Source organism: Pangasianodon hypophthalmus, chromosome 25, assembly GCF_027358585.1.
Source record: "Pangasianodon hypophthalmus isolate fPanHyp1 chromosome 25, fPanHyp1.pri, whole genome shotgun sequence".
In the NCBI taxonomy this organism is placed as follows: domain Eukaryota; kingdom Metazoa; phylum Chordata; class Actinopteri; order Siluriformes; family Pangasiidae; genus Pangasianodon; species Pangasianodon hypophthalmus.
Genome location: NC_069734.1, coordinates 7500750 through 7515081, shown reverse-complemented (window position 1 = coordinate 7515081; position 14332 = coordinate 7500750). Strand labels below are relative to the sequence as shown.

The 14332-nt window shown below is 38.9% G+C and overlaps 1 protein-coding gene across 1 annotated transcript in view; it reads left to right on the top strand.

Annotated features, from left to right (window-relative positions):
* Window positions 1–837: 837 nt before the first annotated feature.
* The window catches only part of uacab (uveal autoantigen with coiled-coil domains and ankyrin repeats b), a 55481-nt gene continuing 41986 nt past the window's right edge, over window positions 838–14332 (top strand). Inside the window, exon 1 of the mRNA XM_026937558.3 lies at window positions 838–1090. Within this exon, the coding sequence (XP_026793359.3) occupies window positions 1043–1090 (48 nt within the window). The 5' untranslated portion in view covers window positions 838–1042. The remainder of the gene's footprint in view (window positions 1091–14332) is intronic.

Genomic DNA, 14332 nt, shown 5'->3' with positions numbered 1-14332 from the left:
TGAAAGTTCTTCATGTGGGATAATTGTAAAGCTTTTTCAGTTAAGTGAAAAAGCTTGCATTCTCCCATGATTTCTGAATGAAAAAATGTTCCTCTATTTTACAATTTACAATACAAATTACAAAAAAATGACAAAATGTTTTAAAGAACATGGTGTATAGTGCTGCAAGACAAGACATTTGAACTGATGACTGATATAATTTTTTACTATTAATATCTTAATTGTGTGTGTGATTGTGCCCTGGGATGGGTTGGCACCCTGTCCAGGGTGTCCCCTGCCTTGTGCCCTGGGTTCCTGGGATAGACTCCAGGCTCCCCATGACCGTGTGTAGGATAAGCGGTATGGAAAATGGATGGATCTTGTACACTGACCCTTTTTAATAAATGTAGGTACTTCTATTAAGTACATGTCTTGTCTCTAAATTGCATTTCTTTGTCTTCTTCATTTGTCCTAAGGGTATTCAGAGTTCCCCACACACCTGTAGCTGCCAGTTTCTCAGGTAAAGTGGAGATAGTCTACCGTTTGTTATTATTTTAATCAGTAACAGCTCCTTATAACGTAATAGTTTAGCATTTTGTTAGACTGATACACTGCTACATATCAGATTAGGCAGGAATTTGTGCTTTTTCACTGTGCTCTCCTCTAACAGCCTCGTGTGGAAACACATCGCCGTTTGAGTCAACAAGTCCCGCCCATTCCCAGGTACAGGTGACGTAATCAGAGGCAGGTTATAAAGCCACAACTCTACACTACACCGAAACAGACAAGGAAGTCCCGCCCTGACTTGTTTCTGATTGGCTACAGTTTGTCTGATTCCTCTCTCCCATTGGCTCAGCGATGTGCCCGTCGCGTTATTGGTCCTCGCGCTTAACGCGTCAGGTGAAAAATCCCAGTTTCTTGTTTGAAGCGGTTTTGGACTAAAGGAGCTGTGTGCCGTGAGAGCTGAGCTTATTCCTGAGTTTGACTGAAAGTTTGACTGAACTCTACACCGAGTTCTTTACCTGTAACTGAACTTTTATTCAGCCACAGAGACAGAGCGACCATGAAGAGCCTGAAGTACCGCCTGAAGAAGCACGAAGTCACTATCACAGTGAGTAAAAGTTGGGTGGGTTTGTGAAGTTTCCGTGTCCAGGCTGCTCTATATGATTAGGTGTGTGTGTGCGCGCGCGTGCGTGTGTGCGTGCGTGTGTGCGTGAGAGAGGTGGTTTCTTTGCTTTATAGCTGAGGTTTCAGCTCCAGCTGCAGGGACAGAGTGTTGGAGTTGAGGGTTTAGTTTAAGTGTTTGAGAATATTCTCTTAAACATCCGCCTTGTGGACATGATGAGCCCATTACACTGCTTATTATATTGATCATGTATTTATTCCACTGATCATGTATTTATTATTCTGCTCAGGTGTTTATTCCTCTGCTCAGGTGTTTATTCCTCTGATCAGGTGTTTATTATACTGCTCAGGTGTTTATTCTACTGATCATGTATTTATTATTTTGATCAGGTGTTTATTCCACTGATCCATGCCTTGTTGCTTTTGTTGCTTCTTCATTGTTTCAGCATGTTATAGCTTCACACTGTGTTTTAAAAATGACAAAAACAAACAGCAAAAACAACTGATTTCACAATAAATATTTTCCTGTTGTTTTGTCATATTCTTATAAACACTTTTGCATTGGAACTTTTTTAAACATTTATTTATTATACAAATAAGGCTTCAACTAATTAACCCTGCTGGAAAAAAAACAATAGAAACCATCACAGAAATTCTAATGGTTTCCACTCCAAATACCATTACAAACCATCAGCTAACCATTAAATCCATTACCATTACTCCATTACTGGTCCTTAATGGTATCCACTAGACATAACATGCCATCAACAGAAGGCAACAGATTACCAGTAGATACCCACAGGGAGCAGCAGAGTCTCCATTAAAACCAGTACAATTCCCATTATAACCATTAAAACCATTACAAATTCTATGAGGGTTTCTGCTGTTTTTTTTTTTTTTAAGCATGGAAATATCCATACTTTTGCATACTTAATTAAAACCAAAACTCTAGTCTTCAATAAACAAGCAAAAGACTTGAAAGAAAGAATAGTTAGTTGGAATATCAGTTCTCCATTGTTTAATAAAAAAAAAAAAAAAAGAAAGCAATATTATGAAAAAAAAAATTCTGCTGTTTGAGTGTGAAGTTTAATGTATATCCAACAATAATCAACATTTTAGTAATTTCTTCTATGCTTCTACTTAGGGACAGGAAAGAACCTGTAAAATTTCATGCATCCAGGTCAACTAGAAAGTGAGACATATCCAAAAATTTGAAAAATGATTGACGTGACAAATTGTCATTTCTACCTGTAGCGTCTTGTCTTAATTAACTGACTGTTTTTGGCCCTGAAACTTTCTTTCATCTTCCAGGCACTCATATTTCAAACGTTTTAACCAGCACTTGGTATTTTGTTGCGCTTTCATGATTCACAGTGAATCTCGCAGTGCAAAAGTTAGCATCCCCATAGAGTTTGAATGAAAACATACCTCTCTTTATGTTAAAAATGAAATGGTTGTATACAAAGACAAACAAAGACATCGATCCAAAACGTATGGCAAAATAATAAGCAAATAAATTTATTGTCCCAACCATTTCAGTTTCCACATATGATTTTAAGAAGGCAGTGTATGACATCAGTGAAGTGAAGTGAAGTGACTTGTGACCCATACTCGGAATTTGCGCTCTGCATTTAACCCATCCAAGTGCACACACACAGTAGTGAACACACATACACATCTGGCTGAGTTATAAGAAAAGAAAAGAATTGTGGGTGTATGATATTACAGCATATCTATGTCACAGAACTCTTGAGCTGATATCATTTTGGTATATTTTTTTAAATGATTCATATCTTGAAGCAGGGGGTAGCATTGCTACTTCACAGTTCCAGGCTCCTCAGTTATTTCTTGAGCTTGGATTACTGTCTGAGTTTCCCATGTTCTCCGTGTGTCTGTGCAGGTTTGCTCTGGGTCCTTCAGTGTCCTCCTCTGCCCAAAAGCATGCTGGTAGATGGATTGGACCTGAGGTGTGAATGTGTGTGTGCATGGTGCCCCTAGATTCCTGATGTTCTGCAACACTGACCAAGACAAACTTTTGTGTATATTAAAGATGAGTGAATGAATAACATCTTGACCCACTTATTGGGCGACTTGGCTACTTCTGGTAATTAAAAAAAAAAAATCTGTGAAACCTAAAAAAAATGAAACCCCTGCTAATATGTTGGTATAAAATGCATATCTTTATTTGCATGAAGATATTTGCATTCACCTGCAGCTGACTGTGAGAAGCTTGTTTACTGTCTGTTAGTTAAGCGGAAGAAGCACTTTGTTTAAAATTGTACAGGTTTTCCCAGGAATTCTGGCATGAAATTATTTACACAGAATGATAATGAAAATTACTTAACATGTATGAGGGAAACCAGTTCTTCCACTCCTGAGAGCACGGTTGGGGAATATGCCTATGCGAATGACACGGAAGAACAAGAGCAGTGTTTGAGACTCATACACAGCTCATGGCCGCGCAGGCTTGGTGCTTGTGCTCCTCTTCAATTTACATGTGAAAGAAAGCCGGAGCCGATCTTTGTGTTCGGGACAGAAGGCCACTTACTGAAAGGCCCTTTGTCGGGGTTGTGCTTTGAATGGGGGTGAAAAAGCTCTCCCAAGCCACAGAGAGCCACAGTGGTGTATAATGCCAGCTTTCTCACTCTTTCTCAACCTTCTGGGATTTACCCAGCATGCAGCACTTCTTCTTAAAAAGTGCTGTCTTGTGGTTTTGGAAGATGATTTCTCACCACAGTTGCTGGGAAATGGCAAATAAGCCATCATGTGTCCTGAATGCACACACAACTTAAACTACCTGTGAAAAGTTGATGTGTTTTGCAAAATTATACTTTGAACCCATGCTGGTGACAAAGCAGAGGAACCATTGGATAAGCAGCAGGCTGTACACAGAGTAATTTTGGATGCAGGTGTGTGTCTGTGTGATTGCTTTGTTGGTGGTGGCGAATTGTTGAGTGATTGTTGTTGAGCTGGAAAATATAATCTCCAGCTATGCTACATTACATCTGTATACAACAATCATTTCCCAAAAGCATTGTGTTGCTAATTCCTCTGCTGTAATGACACACTGCATGGGTTTAGCACATATTTTCAGTTACTTATTCTGCAGTTTACTAGTATTACATGACATGGAAAGTTCAAAGCTACAGCCAGTTCAGTACTATACCGTTCAATGCTTTCAGGTCCTTATTTAAATAAGCTAACACCGTAGCCCTGTCAGGGTGGGATTAGTCTCCCTGGGTGACGTCTCTCATAACTTTGGACCATGTTTCCTAACTCTCATGTCTAGATGACGATTAATTTAATATAGGAGGGATGAGTTTATTCCAGGTTGTTTTGTCTACAAACTTGGATGATTGCATCACATGTGGTATTACGATCATGTTTGTTTATGTGGCAGCGTCCAATGTTAGATGATTAAGGAACTTAATAATTAAGAAACTAACTGCTCATTGTTTTATTTCTCAGAAACTAAACATCGCATGATATCGTGGCGTATATGAATTATACCTGTATCTGACATTATAATAGCCCCTTTAATCAGTCTCTGGGATCGTGCTCTTCTGATTAGATTTCATTTTCTTTTTCTTTCTAATGGTCTCCCAAGGTCAGTAGTACTGAGACAGTTATACAACCCATACCAAGGACATTATTCGGACTCTTCCGAAGCATAGTAGTGGTGTGTTAGCTAGATCTATCATAGCGAGCCAGGCGAGCTATAAATGGGGTTTATGGCTGTATTTACTATATGAGAGTGACTAAAACTGATGTGTTGCTAGTGGAACTGTGCACTGTATGGATCACAAATACTGTTTACCAAATGTCACTTATTCTCTTTATACTGATACCTGCATTTTTACTGTTTCATAAAACCCCACAAAGGCTTCTTGGCTGATAAGCATCTAATACTGTATTAGGTGATTATACGACAATATGTTGTGGATGCAGTGATTGACTATTAAGGTTGGTGACCCATTTTATATAAAGGGTATGTTACTGAAGTTATAATTGTGAATAGTTGTAAGGTAAGGGATATTTCATAGTTAGCCTATAGAGACCCTTGAGTGAGACACGTCAATCTAACGTCAACCACACCTCCTGTTTGCAAAAAAGCATAGTGGGTGACTGTAGTGATTAACAGCAAGCCCGATTTTTTTATTTTTTTTTTATCTGAAATGTCTTAAAACCTTTTCTAGCAACAGAGGATGGTTGTGGTTACAGGCAATTGGGAGGGAAAAAGTCTGAGGGACTCCATCGTTGCAGTGCGCGTTTCATCTCAGATAAGAAACTATCATAGCAGTGAAGCTGGCTTGCTAACTAAGAATTTAAAAGGCTTAGAATTGAACAGGCTTAATATGCCTAGTTTATATTAGTTTAGCAAGCCTTTGCAGGTCTCCTGAAATCTACATCAATAAACTAGCTACATTTACATTTATGGCATTTGGCAGACGCTCTTATCCAGAGCGACTTACAATAGCTAATGTGTAACGCTTTTACTGAGGAGTTACCTATTATGGTCATGTTTAGCTAGCTAAATTTGTTCAGCTAACAGATGACTATGGTGTCTGATTGGACAGCATCTCGGCTGTAACTGTAAATCATTACATCTTGAATGTTCCCACAAACAACAAAGTTGTAAGCATCAAGTGACGTGTATGTCTTCGATTTTTTTTTTCTTTTTTTTTTTCTAGTATAAACCCTTAGTAAGTCTTAGTTTATCCGGATATAATCCGTAATAATAAGTGGATAACATTTTAACTAATGTCAGTCTGATTCCTATATAAAATTCTTGATAGATTCTTCAGTCAGATGAAGACCAAGTAGCGTCAGGTTGCTAGGCTGCTTAGGTCTTTCTACACCCAGGTTGCGCACGCATCTCTTTGTTTACAAGCACTAAAGGTGTCTATATGATGGAGAGCTTTTGTGTACTCAGTGAAACTCTCTTCAGTAAACCCCAACTGGCCTGTAAGAATAATATTTTGCTCAATGAAAGCTTAACTTGTTTGTTTTTTTTTTAATCTAAATTATTGAGGATACACAGTCCAGCGTATGGATTTGGACATGATCTTGCTCTGCATCTAGTTGCGGCTTTATGAGAAGGGATTTCCGAGTAGTGAGTTGTAATCCCTGGTGTTTATGGATTAGTGTATATTCAGCATTGTACTCATATCACGGAAGAGAGGCTACTGAGTAAACAACAGCTGCTCTAACTTTTTTCCTGTGTGTTGGATGTGCTGTATGAATCCATCATACTGTATGAGAGTGTTTCTTATTACGAAAAAAGGTCGTCTTTTGGTTCAAATCACGATTTTAGTTTGTGGTTTGCTGTTCGGGTGTTCTACAACAGCAGTTCTGAGAGCAGTGCCATCTGCAAGGCAGATTATAGGTGTATATTAATACTGTTGTTCTAATATACTATAGTTTCTACAGAAACCGATCATTCACAAGGACTTCTATGGGCGGATGCTCCACATAAGCTATGTCTAATAAACTGACTTAAAAATCATGTTCTTTAGCAAAGAAAAATAATTATTGTTGATATGGTGAAAGTTCTCTTTTTATGGAAGGAGTCTCCAGTGTCAGCGCTTTGTAACAGTCAGTAAGTTTTTGGCCACGGGAGAGTCTTCAGGACTGTTGATTTTCCACGTTCCAGTTTCTCTGTAACATGACAAGCTGCATTTTTTCCCCCTCATGGATAATAAACAACATTAAAATAACTATAAATGGTTAAAAAAAGCATGTTGTGGTGAATTAGCAATTATTGACAAATTGCTGTGGTATAAGAGGAATACAACACTTAGGAATGTGATGATATAGGAAAGTAATCAGCTTTGGGGTGGTAAGAGTAATGCCCCTTCACAGTGTGCTGCATTACACCATCCGAGGAATGGATTGATTATTTTTCAGTAACATCACACCCCGCCATGTTTTATTCCTTACACATTTAACTTATATCAAGCATGCATGAAGGTTTTCCATCATCAAAGTTTGAACAGTAGTAACTGAAGGAGACTGGATGTGTGTCTGCACATACAAGATCAGGTGTTTGTACATGAATCCTCCTGTACTTATGGATGGTGGGGACAGTCTGACACCCGCAGTGTCCAGAGCAGAAGAGGCTGCTATTGCTAAGACCCCTATCATTTAACACTACAGAACTGAACTAGGTTATTCCCTGAGCAGAATTTCCCTGTGCCCCAGTGAGTGCTGATTCAGCTTTCAGCAAGCACAGAACTTATTATGATAATATGATAATCTCTGAACCATCGCCAGGCCTTTTATTCATCTGTTTTTAAAACCGGCCCCTCAGTGTGATATGTAATATTTCAGCATTCCAATGTCAGATAGAGATTCAAGAGCGAGTTTTGAGTCCGAGCAGGTCTCCCGTGAGAGCAGTTGAGCTCAGAACATATTTCACATCATATCTGAGAGGCTTGCTTCAGTGTGATCAGTGACAGCTCAACAAAGTTATGTGTTTTTCAGTGAGTAAACCATAAAGTGTGATTTATGTAATGCTTGTCACTCTCCTGCCTTCCCAATCACATTGAGAAATCTGTACACAAGGACACTTACAAATCACTAACTGAATAGCCGTTAAGTATTTTTTACTGAGGTGTACATTTTTAATCCAGCTGTGAAACCACGACTTGGTCATTACATTATGTGAACTGAAACACAAACTGTGGGTTGAGAAAGAAAAGGCTCACAGGCTCATATATGCATTAGAAATTGCAGGGCCATTCTCATATTGTTTAAAGTCAAGTCAAGTCAAGTCAACTGGCTTTTATTATCATTTCAAACATATACAGCTGGTACAGTACACAGTGAAACAAAACAACGCTCCTCCAGGGCCATGGTGCTACATAAAGCAAAGCAAAACTACCTGAGACTACACAAAACTAACGAAAGACTACACAGACCTAAACAGGATTATCTAAAGTGCACGTGTGTAAACATGTGCAAACAGAGCAAGACAAGTACAAATGTCCTAAACAGGACAATAGGCACAGTAAGGGACAGTGCAGCGCTGACTAGTACACAGTTCTGGTGTGGCTAAAGTGGACAGAGTGCCATATGTAACAGTGCAGAAAAATATAACAATATAATATTAAAATGCTGTAAATGTAAACATAAAATACTTGGGTTAGGGTTTTAAAAATTAATGCCTTAAAGGAATATTATGTAATACTAACTTTTTATCCTAACATCTATCCACTACATATGTAACATGTATGTGATTACCCCAATTAAGAGTTTTAACACATTTCCTTGTACTGAGAAAGAGACAAAATACACAACTGGAAACTCACTTATAATGGAAAGACAGTTCCAAATCACCAATCACAATCACATGAATTACAAGAATCAAGCAAAATAAAAGAATCACGCGAAATACGCAAATTACTTTGCATTGCGAAATGCATGAGAGGGTTATACAAATACGCTTCACATAAAGAAGTTTGTTGACTTCAGTTATAATTGGGTTTTGAGTAAACAGGGTATCACTTCTTTTCTCAGAACCGGGGAAATGTTGAAATACTTTTCTGTGCTACATGCTACAGAATGCTGCAAAAGTGGTATATTGAGATTATATTTAAATTTTTTTTAAACACTATGGATTAAAGTTAAGTGCTTTAGTTACTTTACATGCTTTTTTCCCTCTCCTTGCTACATGTCCTAATTGGAGGCATTTATTCTAGTCCAACATTGCATGAAGGCAGCCTGTGTCTAGCTGTTTGAGCTTAAAACTGTTTTCATAGAATAAAACAGGATCATTGTTCTTCAGCATTGTTTTCAGCTGTTTTGTATTTGTCAGCAAGCATGCAATAGGGCTTAATGGGCCAAACATTTTATATTTCCACACTGGGACTTGATAGCTAGTGGTGGGTGTTCTGAGTCTGGCAGAGGTTTACAGTGTGTTAATGGGCTACAGAAATCTGAAGAATTATGCTTAGCTTGTGAATTTCTTTATAAAGACATGAATTATGAGCTTCAAGTATGACCTTCATTGTGCCATCATAGTAGAACACTGACTGGGAAAGAGATTTAGATCGGTTAAAAATTAGTAATGGAGATTTTAGAGTAATTTTGTAGTGGAGAGCTCAAACACTCGTTGATCATTCATGGATTAAAATACTTGCAGGATGCAAGTGTTTTAATCAGCGGTTCTGCATTTATGCCTTTATTTAGATACCTTTTCCTGAAAGTGATACCATCGTAATTTGGCAACTCTTGGATTTTTGCCTTCGGATGTGTCACTGTTTTTACAATTCAGACAGCAGTAATCAACTTGACGGCTCTTTTCCCCATTGCTTATTTTGTTTTGATGTTTAAAAGACACGCTTGTTAAGAAAGTGGCAGGTATAAGTATGTCCTTAAGTGACACTGACTGACAGTTTACACCCATTATCTACATTATTACAGAGATTAAAGTATTGGCACTCTTAAACACTCATAGGCACTGCACCATTACCACTGGACAAGAAAAGACTAATCTTGGCATTCATCTAAGTTTTTCTTTTAGTCAGGCAAAAAGAAAAAATACTTAATATGATGATGAAATAGATGATTATCTGAGTGCTTGTGCCCATTACTAACCCCCCCCCCCCCCCAAAAAAAAAGAAAAAAAAACACACTATCTGTGGCAGTGGCAGAAAATTGAGTAGCTGTGTAGACTAGAAAACTGTGTGAATCATCTATCACTGATTTCTTGAGAGTAATGTTGGAGTGAAAAAGCTTCTCTCCCTGGCCGAGTGAGTGTGTGCGAGTGTGTGTCTCTCTGTAAAGCCTGGCGTTGAGTACTGCGGCCCCAGAGTGTTGGAATCTGCTAATGTGGAGAGAAGGTTATCTTAGATTGAATAAGGGCCTGGAGATTATAAGCAGTGGGAGTGTGATTGAGGTGAAGTCCTTCCCATGGCTACAGGGCTGGAACTCATAATTCCATCATCACAACATTACAGAACATGCGATTATATTTTCCACACGGCCCTTAAACTGACTCAAACATCTAACATGCAAACTTGAAACTGTTTCAAGCCACAACTCATTTATGCTATGCTCTTATATGCTCTTATGTATAAAATTATTTCTAGCTTTGTATTTTTTTTGGTAGATTTTGAATTCTGCTAATGAAATTTGCTTTAAAAAATAAGTAGTTAAAGTAGTCTGAGTGTTTGTGTGCTAGTTTAGCTTATTTGGAAGTTTGGAATTGGGGTTGAGTAAGAGTGAGCAGTCTGTCTGTGCCAGCTCCAGATAACCTGAAACTGGTTTTACTAGGAACTGAATGTGCTCACAATGCCAGCTTTAGATTGCATTATTTTTGTGATTGTAATGCAAACACAAAAATAAAACACAGGGTGTGACAGATATTCTTGGTCTTTTTCTTTACCATGGACCTGGGACAAGCAGATTTTGTAGTAATGTTTAAACTTGCACTTCATAGTGATATGATCTTCAGAGATCTGATCCCTGGTCCACAGAGAGCATTCCTGTACAATGACACGCCATTCATCCAAATAGCATTGTTCTGGTCTGATTAAGTGTTAGTACCGCAAGGAAATAATAATAAAAAAAGCAAACGGATGAATCTAATGCCTACCATTTTGCAAACCTGCATGCACAAAAGTGGCATATTGAATTGTGCAACTGATCCATGGCTTGGAAGGAATTCTATGTGAAGGCCAGCCGGTAGATATAAGCTCTTCCACAAGCCCAGAATCGGTCCTAATTGTGGACTCCTATTTTCTGACCTCGTGTGTATGTGTTCTTGTGGACACCAGACCATCACACCCATATGTGCTTGTTGAACATCCCATTCCAGATTCAGTGCCCCACCTCCACTCTTCTGGGAAGGCTTTCTACTAGGCTTTTCTACTTTTGGAGCATGGCTGTCAGTATTTGTGATCATTCAGCCACAAGAACATTAGTGAGGTCAGGCACTGATGTCAGGCGAGGAGGCCTGGGGTGCAGTTGGTGTTCCAGTTCATCCCTAAGTGTTCAGTGGGGATGAGGTCAGGGTTCTGTACAGGCCACTCTAGTTCTTCCACTCCAACCTCGGCAAACCGTGTCTTCATGGAGCTCACTTTGTGCACAGGGGCACTGTGATGCTGGAACATGTTTGGGCCATTTAGTTCCAGTGAAAGGGAAATTGTAATGCTACAGCATATAAAGACATTCTATACAATGTGCTTCCAGCTTTCAAAAAAAAATTGAATTTTGAAATGGAAAATGTGTAGGAACCCTGTTTGTGGCAACAGTTTGGGGAGGAACTACATATGTGTGTGATGGTCAGCTGTCCACAAACTTTGGCCATATGGTGTAGATTGTATACTTGGTATTGGATGGATACCTGCCTACTTGTTAGAAGAATGAAAATCATAGTGACCTGCTTTCAAACTTTAGTCTGCTACATTGATGCTCTGTCATATTTTTAGCCTTAGAAAATATCAGGATCAACCACAATTAAAAGCCCTCTGTAGAGAGTCTTTAAGGGTTAAGTTAATGGTATTTTGCCCAGGGACAGTTTTCTGCTGTCTGTCTACAAGCACAACAGAGATAACGTAGTCTGAGCACTGAGTGTAGGAGTGTGATATGTGATTTAGAGACAGCCTTGACTAGCAGGTCTGAAGAATATGCTCCTAAGCAGCTCTCAAACATGCAATTTGCAATCGCAAAGCATAGTGGATGGCTGTAAAGATGAATGTAATTTGCTGAAGATGATATTTAAAATATACCATTTATTTGTCCTTGTAAGGTGACACTTAAAGAGGGGAAAAATTGTTCTGATTAGAATCATTCGAAGTAATGTCTTTTTTTTTTTTTTAAGAGAGAAAGGCACTCTTGATGGCTGCACGTGGTGTCCAAAAAGCTTTTTTTAAATGGTGCTTCTGACTAAATGAATGCTAACACACTAATGCACTTTGGCCTGCCATCTTCATGCTGTGTTCTAATAAAGGCACTTGGCTGAAATCTCTCCCAAATGGTACATGGCATTTAGAGTTTTTAAAATTCCTCTAAGAGAGGCTTTACTTATATTTAATTAGAAAACATAACCCCATTTTTAAATTGGAGACAGTATAATATTTAGGTTATAGTCTTGATTTGCTTATAGATTGAACTGCTCCTGAACAGGTAAACATTTTTCTGGTTCACAGCAGATATACACCAGGACAGAGGAATGCTCTGATACGGTTACCAGATGTTCCACTGGTCTAATAGGCCTGTAGCTTTATCTATTCCCCTGCATAACTCGGTTTCACTCCCTCACTCCTCCTCTGTCCTAAGAACCCGATCCCTGCATTCCTTCATCCTTTTCTCACTCTGTCCCGCCTTCCCATGTTCCTCCTCCCTCTAGGCCAGCCTGAGGACAAAGCATCAGCTCCGTCTGCACCTCGCATATCAGCTCATCTTACACAGCTAACACATGCACTGAAAATGTCTCTCCGGCCGAGAGAAAGGTCACGTTCAGCATTGTGTTTGTTTGCCGCCTTAAAATGACTCGAGACTGTCTGATGTAGAATCCGTTTGTGTGTTTTGATGTGTGTGTGTTTGGAACGTAAAAAGTTAATGTCCTGATGTCATATTCCAAAGTAATGTTATAAATACACTACTGATATTGCTGTATGTTCATTTTAGCACCAGTGGAAAATAAAACTAGGTGATATAACGATGTAATAATGTCATTGTGATAAATATCACTTTATTATACTTACAGTAACAAGTAGCTGATTTTACTTTGAATAGGAATTTGTATACTTTTGCTTTCCTCTCTTTCTTCCTGCCAATTTTGTTTGTAGTCAGAAAAATATCTGACATAATTATTCGCACATTTTTCCAATGTGGCTGTACTGTTTTGAGAGACATTTTGATGACTAACTTACATATTGTGTCATCCACCCCTGGTAGTGATGTTCAAATGACTATTTTTTTGCTTTCTATACCATTTTCTTGAACACATTTTGAATGCTTGTCCTGGCAACAATGAAACTTTTATTTTTCGGTCTGTAAAGCCATTCTCCACTGCTTGCCCACACACATCCTGACTGACACACGCACACAGACACAGACACACACACCTTCATATGACCATGACTCATAGTGCCATCACTTCAGTAGCTCCAGTCTCTTCTATTTGTCTGTGGTCTGCATGTTTTGTGCATGTTTCATTACACTGTATGACATCTGCCATGACATGAGTTTATGTGTCATTCTGTGCTACTATATTACTGTTATCAGTCATTATCATGATAGCTGTCATAAGGTTGTTGTTATGGCAACATATGGCACATGCTAAGGCGTTATGGCGTTATGGCATTTAGTCACAGTGGTTGTCTTGAAGTATATAAGTACAATGTGCACTCTGACTGCATAAGAAATGCCTTTTAAAAGGTTCTAGTTTTTATATCAGATGTTATTGCTGTGTGTGATGGCACTTCACACACTTTTAGTGTGAGTGGTGTGTTCACACTGAGAAGTTCATTGAGATGTAGTGCATGTAACAGTGGCAGCTTCTCCATATACTGTATATACAGTATATCAGCCATTCAGCAAATGTTAATCTTTATAAAGTCCTCATTCATATACAGTCAGGTCCATAAGTATTTGGACAGTGACACAATTTTTATAATTTTGCCACTGTACACCACCACCAAAATCGAAAATTGCCTCATCCCGCACAAATCAATTTCGGCCAGCACAGCATACAACGTGCTTCTGAAACATTTTTAGATGTGAGTGTGGCTTGCATCAACTGCAGGACACAGGCCTTGATTTTTAACCTGCATTCAGAGCACCGTCAAGCCAGAAAGCGGAGTGCGTGTATACAGTGGCTCGCAGTAACACTTTGGATGGCTATGCTACAGATCTGTTGTGAAGTTTGGACGTTGTGGAAAATGTTGGCCAGCAGTGTATTATAGGCTATTTTGGTATTATTTTTTACAAGTTCATGTGGGCCAAATGAAACAAGGCTGCAGGCCTTTTGTTTGACACATGCTATAATGCTTCCTTTTGATTAACTTAACTTTTTGGACTATTAAGTAAGCATGCTTCGAGGCAGTTAACTTCCCACTCTCAAAATTTGTGCTCTGTATGCTGCTACCTCTGGTGCTGCCACCAAGTGTGCAAGAAGAGATAGAGCTCATAATGGGTGTTAAGCAGAAATATCGGAGTACAACTCAGAGAAGCAAAATTCATCTCATCAGTGTTTTGTATCGTGATGGGAACTGCAACA